The 7,422-nt window shown below is 48.5% G+C and overlaps 1 protein-coding gene across 1 annotated transcript; it reads right to left on the reverse strand.

The window, feature by feature from the left end:
- Nucleotides 1–3,636: 3,636 nt before the first annotated feature.
- Nucleotides 3,637–6,670, reverse strand: LOC123397704 (receptor like protein kinase S.2). Its single transcript, XM_045092240.1, has one exon. The coding sequence runs from the start codon at nt 6,437–6,439 to the stop codon at nt 3,887–3,889; it is 2,553 nt and encodes an 850-aa protein (XP_044948175.1). The 5' UTR covers nt 6,440–6,670; the 3' UTR covers nt 3,637–3,886.
- Between the last annotated feature and the right edge of the window lie 752 nt (nt 6,671–7,422).

Consider the following 7,422-nt stretch of genomic DNA (forward strand, 5'->3'; position numbering starts at 1 on the left):
TTTCACATTTTGTTTAGAAAGTAAAAACTATTGAAGTTTGACGACTACAATATTGATCATACAAGCAATTCATTAATTATTAGTATAAGAAAGAGAACTTTCATATACAAATATATTATATTGGACATCTTTTATGATTGTGAATACCCATTAATTATTTTCAAACCTGATAAAATAGTTGAAGTTGGACAAGGAAGACAACTTAATGGTTATGTTTGGGTATATTTGCATAGAAGTTATATTGTTAGGGATCCTCCAACATGTTGTGCTTGTTTAGAACCTTTTGTTATCCAAAACTTCGTACTAAGTAGAGATACTACTCGTGCATCCAAATCCTTGAGCCAAGTTTCTTCCATGAGAGTCCACCATACCTACCTATATATGGTATTTCACAGCCATTCCAAGTAAATTTGCATGTGCCACCTCTAAACATTCAAATAAACATACATTTTATGTGCTCATACCGCTCATGGAGTAACGGGCGGTCATTATCTTCCATGCTAAGCAAGTTATTCTAAAGATGAGTGTTTATTCACTTGTCATTGCACGAAATGGGCTGGTAAAAAGGATGCCCGGTCCTGCATAATACAACGAATAAATAAACAATAACCCCCCTAGAAAGTTGATTGTTTGGAGGGCACCCGTGGATACGGCTAGCCATGGAATGTGATTGAACGGTTGAGGGGGAGTAAAATTTCAATTATGTTTGGGAACCGCCAATAATGTGATTATCATGGAAGATATTGAAAACTCTGTTGTGGCGGACGTTGACATGAAAGGCACACCACCCAAAATAACATATTCATATATGTTTTAAACAATGAGCTATGACACATGTGCAAATCCCTCCTTCCCTCTGCGAAGGGATAATCTATTTACTTTCATGTTACTTACTTTTCATGTTGAGTCAACTTCCTATTCCTACCTCAATCTATTAGTTGGCAAGCAACATGTGATGGGGGAAAGATCCAACCATATATATCTAGTCAAATATATTTGATCATGATTCATTATCGTTGATAATTATCTTTATGGTAAGTATGTTGGGAGGCGAAACTTTAAGCCCCTATCTTTCTTTGTGTTCGATGGATGTTGTTTGTTCAAAAAATGTGCCTTGATTATTGGCAATCATAGAGGACTATATGATAATTGAGTATGTGGACTTCTTACTTAGACTTTATGATGCATTGAAGTTGTTTGATCAGTAAGAACATGGGTTGTTAAATTTCAAGAGAATGCATTGTTTGAACCATGACATTTGAATTGATTGCTACTCAATCATGATGATTTTCATGAAAAAGTTGTTGGTTATGATGCTAGAAAAAGTGATAGGAATTATCATTGATCAAACTTATATACTATGCTAGCATTCACACTTCATATATTATTTCTTTTATCATTTTCCTACTCGAGGATGAGTACTAATTAAGCTTGGGATGCTCATACGTCTCCAACGTATCGATAATTTATGAAGTATTCATTTTATATTCACCTATGTTTACATTAATTTTATATGGCTTTGATGCACTTTTGTGATTTATTTAGAACTAACCCGTACCGACGTTGTGTTCAACAGAACTACCGTGGTGTTGTTTTTTGTGCACAAAATGTAAGTTCTCAGATCGCCTGAAACTTTTTGATGATTTCTCTCGAACATATGAGCAATATTGGAGAAAAGAACCACCAAAGGGGAGGCACCTATGGGCCACAAGGCAACAGGGCGCGACCACCCCCTTGGTCGCACCCTGATGCCTTGTGGGCCCCACATTGCTCCGTTTAGTGTGATTCCAGTGCCAAAAATCCCACATATATATATATACATAACCCTTAGAAATAAACACAGAACTTCCCTCCGCAGTCCCAACTCTCTGTATCGGCGAACAACCCATCTGGAGCCTTTCTAGTACCCTGCCACAGAGGGGAAATCATCTTTGGTGGCCATCTTCACCATCCCAACGGAGGCCATGACAAGGAGGGAGTAGTTCACCCTCGGGGCTGAGGGCATGTAGCAGTAGCTATGTGTTCAATCTTTCTCTCTCTCTCTCTCCCTCCCTCCCTCCCTCCCTCCCTCCCTCTCTCTCTCCCTCTCTCTCTCCCTCCCTCTCTCTCTCCCTCTCTCTCTCATATTCTTGTGATGGCACAATCTTGATGTATCGCGGGCTTTGTTAATATAGTCAGATCATATGGTGTTCTTCCCTTGTTATATTGTTGTGATGAATTGAATATTTTCCTTTGAGATCTAGTTATGTTGGATTGAATATTGGGTTTGTGAAAATTTGATGTATGTCTTGCATGTGGATACCCGTGGTGACAATGAGGTATTCTATTGATTCAATTGATATATGTTACAACATCAACTTACGGATTCCGGTGACCGTGGGGATCTATGGATAGGGGTTGATTGTACGTTTGCATACTACGTTCTCCGATATAAATTTTGGGGTACTCTTTGAAGTTCTTTGTGTTGTATTGAATATAATAAGTGTGAAATTGTTTGATGCATGTCGCATAATTTACCCACGGATACTTGAGATGACATTGAAGTATCTAGATGACATTAGAGTTGATTGATATGCATCATGGGTATTATTTTAATACGAACTCTTGGGCTGTTTGTGACACTTATAAGAATAATTTAAAAGATTGATATGAAAGAATAAATTTAAAATGGTTCGGTGCCTACAACAAAAACATCAATTATAGTATCATGTGGATGAGAGTTAATTAAGTCTTATCTAACCTCTACAGCGTTTGATTTTACACCGAAATTGGTGCATATTTATTCTTTTTTAATTAATTAAATGATGTAGGTGTGAGGTGAGATTTATTGATTTTCATCTACTTCTTTTGTCTCATACTTCCTCCGTCATGGTTTAGAAGGCACGGTTAAACTTGCGTGCGTTTTCAAAATAGATAAGATTTAAGGCGCGAAAACAATTACTCTTATTAATTAGTACTAGTTCTACTCATGCATGCACCCTCCCAATTTGTTGCTCACGAAGTAGTACTAGTATTTTCTCAGTTGATTAGGCGTATTAGCATCTACACCTACTACATCTCACAACCAATCGATGATTACCTTGGTCCTAGAGATTTTCTAAACGTGCCTTGTAAGGCCCTGTTTGGAACCACCCAGATTATATATCTGGTTTTTATAATCTGTTATGTTTTCAAACAGGACAGTTTATATTGTAGATTTTAAAAACTAAATGACCAGATTATTAAAAACTCATAATCTACTCTACCTCAGCTAAAACCAGATTATGGATTACTAATGACCTATTACCCTTGTAAACTTGGAGATAATTACCTACTGCCATCGCCACTGGCCTATTTTTATAAACAGGACAGACATGTCATTATACAATGAAAACCTGAATTACAGTTTATATAATATGGCCTTCAAACATGTCCACCTAAATTATTTTTATAAACCAGATTATATAATCTATCTTCATAATCCAGATTATTATAATCTATTGTGGTTCCAAACAAGGCCTAAACCGTGACGGAGGGAGTAATAGTATAGTGTCAAAAATGTTTTTATACTATGAGACAGAAGGAAAATATGAGAATTAACAAATCCATTATTAAGAGTAGTCTGTACTGAACAATAAATATTACTTCCTTCATAAATTAATATAAAAACATTTAGATTACTAAAATAATAACCTTTAGTTTACAAGAAAAAATCATGTCAAACTTACCGAGACACTTATCAATATTGTGAACTGAGCTATATAGCTACTCTCACCACAAAATCACACGTACAGTATTAGTATCCACACAAAATGCGCCAAAAAAAATTGCATATCAACAAAGAAACATATGACAGCCTCTTCTCAGGATTGTAAATTCTCAGAGTACATTAGCTGCGGTGCATGTTTCAGTGTATGCCAAGAGCCTGCAATCTCCGGACCAAGGACAGAGCCGCCGCGTTCTTCCTCTCCCAGTCCTCCCTGCTCTCCATCGCCCGCTCGAACTTGCTCAGCACCTCGTCGTTGCCGTCCAGAATGCTCACGATTTTCCTCATGGTCGGCCGCGCCGCCGGGTCCGACCGCGTGCACGCGATGCCCAGCTTCGCCAGCCGCACCAGCTCTCGCCGGTCGAACCTGTCGTCCAGCCGCCTGTCCGCGAGCGCCTCCACGTCACGGACGTCCTGCTCCTGGCCGACCTGCACCTTCCTTACGAGGAGCACCTCCGGCGACCTCATGTCCACCGCCATCGCGCCGGTCACGACCTCGAGAACCACCACCCCGAAGCTGTACACGTCGGCCATCGTGGTGGCCTCGCCGGTCTCCATGTACTCCGGCGACATGTACCCGAAGATGCCCCGCGCCGAGCCTGAGCCGGTGGGCAAAACCACGTGGGGGTTATTGTGCTCGTTTCTTGACAGGAACTCGGCGAGCGCGAAGCTGCCCAGCCGCGGGCTCCGGTCCGGGTCCAGGAACACCGCCGCCGATGTGATGTTGCGGTGGATGACCTGCTCGTCCCACTCCTCGTGCAGGTACAGCACGGCGGACGCCAGCGCCCTCACGATGCCGTACCTGTGGCGCCACGAGAGTATCTCAGAATTGCTGTGCCGGACGATGAGGTGGTGGCTCAAGAGGTTCCCCGGGGAGTGGTCGTAGACGACGAGCATCTCGCCATGGTCCGTGCACCACCCGCGCAGCTGCACCAGGTTCCGGTGCCTCAGCTTGGCCAGGTTGCAGAGCTCGTTGGCGAACCGGACGCGCAGCGCCGGGCACGTCTTCATGCCCAGCCGCTTCACGAGGACGTGGACGCGCCCGCCATTGCCGTTGTCCAAGAAGCCCTCGTACCCTGTCCCGAAGTCCAGCTCCGCCACCACCTGCGACTCGGAGAAGTCGTTGGTAATCTCCACGATCTCCTTGTACGATATCTCACGCGGAGTGTCCACAGTTGGAACCGCCACCGCTGGCCGCGGCGACGATCGCTGGCTGTTGCCGCTCTTATTCTCACCCGAGCCGCCGGTGGGCGACCTGCCGTCTTCAGCAGTGAGGTAAATGGTGGTACCAGCCGCTGTGGCGTACATGTGCTTCGTCGACGAGGCAGAGGTGGCTGTGCTGTTCGTGCCGGCGATTGTTGTCGATGTACCGGAGTCAGAGGAGGATGAGGTGAGAGAGATGTACTTTGGGAGTGCTAAGAAGGACGGAAGCGCCGGGAGGTCGCCGGAGCAGCTGCCGGAGATGTTCTCCACCACCCACTTCATGGTAGGACGAGCCCTCGGGTCATGCAGCGAGCAGAGGAGGCCGAGGTGGATGAACCGGCCCATGTCGAACATGGCGCGCGCGCCTTCCGGCAGCTTGCGGTCACCGGCTTTGAGCAGCTTTCCCTCGTCGGACAGCCGGCGTACCCAATCCAGCATGAAGATTTGGTCGTCTGGGTAGGCCAGATCGACCGCCCGACGTCCGGTGGCCACCTCCAATAGCACAATCCCGAAGCTGAAAACGTCGGACTTGGCCGTGGCCCCGCCCCTGCGCTGGAAACTCTCCGGAGGGAGGTACCCGATGGTGCCGCCGATCCTGCTCGTGTCGATCAGCCGGAACTGGTAGTTGGCTGAGGAAGAAAAGGACGACGTCGACCGAACGGATGGCGGCGACGGCAGCAGCTCGAGCTTTTTCGTGGGCGGCGCGTCCTCCACGGTGTGCTCAAGCCAGCGGGCGAGGCCGAAGTCGCCAAGCCGAGCGTTGTACTCGGAATCAAGCATGACGTTGCTGGTCTTGACGTCCCGGTGGATGATCTGCGTGTCGAGCTGCTCGTGCAGGTAGAGCAGCGCGGCGGCGAGGCCGGCCACGATGCGGCGCCGCCGGTCCCAGCCGAGCGCGGGCGCAGCCGAGGCCGGCGCGAAGAGGAGGCGGTCGAGGCTGCGGTTGGGCATGTAGTCGTACACGAGAAGCAGCTCCTCCTCGTCCCGGACGCACCACCCGCGGAGGCGCACGAGGTTGCGGTGCCGCAGCCGGGCAACCGCGGCCAGCTCCGCCAGGAACGACTTCTCGAAGCGGTCGACGCCGACGCTGGCCACGCACTTGACGGCCACCGTGGTGCCATCGCTTGGCAGCATGGCGCGGTACACCCGGCCGAAACCGCCGCTGCCGAGGACCTCTTGGTCACTGAAGCCGCTGGTCCCGATGTAGAGCTCGGAGTAGCTGAACACCCTGGGCCCCGTCGCGCCTCTGATCTTCCTCGCGCCGACCTCGTACACGCCGTCCATGTCCTCGAAGCTCATCTTCGCGGACCGGGAGTCGTGGCAGCCGCAGCGGAGGCAGGAGAGCGCGCGGCCGACCTTGTCGCGGACGTACGAGCTCAGCTTCTCCCCGGGGCGCCGCCGGGCATCGTCGTCGTCGTGGTCGTCAGCCGAGGCCGCGAGGACCTCGTCCCCGTCCATGGGCAGCACGAAGCACAGCCGGCGGAGCGACATGGACGCGTTGGGCGGGAGATGGTACGTGCGTGTCAGGGGGATGTCAGCCGGGCATAATTAATGGTGCCCGCGAGCGTGCGGCGTTTAAAGTTGCCGGTGGAGGTCTTGATCAGTGGGGAATGGAATGGCGAGTGCGCGCGCGCGCGTGGCCACGGAGCGGTGGGGGGCAGGTGGGATAGGATAGGAAAGGTGACACAAGATGACAAGAGGACTTTGGTTTAGGCGCGGCGATAGGTTTAGTGTGGCGTGCGACGGCTAAGCATAAGGAGTTGGCCTAGGTAGCTCGGGTGGTGGCATGCAGCTCATTCATGGTGGGTGGCTCACTCGGTTGACTTGGATGGCAGGTGGGGGGTGCTCGTTGAAAGGGAGAGGCCGCGCGATCGGAGAATGGTTTTCCGGCCACGTATTTTCACATGGGTTTTGGTGGTGCCGGCCGGTGAGGTCACGGGCCGGCCGGGTGGAACACGACGACACACTTCTCCTACCGTCTCCTGTGGTATGATTGTGTCAAGCCGGTGCTCGCTAGGGGTTTGTTTCAACGCTAGCCATTATTTACGATGTCTCCTATGGTACAATAAGCCGGTTCTAGCAATGCGTTTCAACGTTTGTCATTATTTAATTATTAGAGGTTTTTTTCGTCAAGGCGTGGAAATCGCTCAAATTTACATTCCAGCAACATTGTTAAGGAAATCGTTAACTCGTAGCTGCTCGGTTAGCTGGCGTGTAGGTGATTAATAATCTTAAAGAATTAATCGGACGAACTATAAGTTTATTGGCTACTCGGTGACCCTATAAATAGAGATTAATCGACAAGTTAACTGATTAATCGGATGAATTCTTTAACAGGGTCCAACGGTGAGACAAGCCCTAGTCATTGAGCAAAAATTTCATCTGCTTCCATGTTTTTCGGGGAGCTCCTAATTAGCGTTGCAAGTGTCAATTTCCCTAGCTGACGCCCACGCACCATCACCCCGTCGGCTAGA

The sequence above is a fragment of the Hordeum vulgare genome, chromosome 5H (genome assembly GCF_904849725.1).
Source record: "Hordeum vulgare subsp. vulgare chromosome 5H, MorexV3_pseudomolecules_assembly, whole genome shotgun sequence".
Lineage (NCBI taxonomy): Eukaryota > Viridiplantae > Streptophyta > Magnoliopsida > Poales > Poaceae > Hordeum > Hordeum vulgare.

What these genes read in the sequence shown, in the direction of transcription:
- LOC123397704 (XM_045092240.1), bottom strand. Translation starts at nt 6,439, where the DNA reads ATGTCGCTCCGCCGGCTGTGCTTCGTGCTGCCCATGGACGGGGACGAG.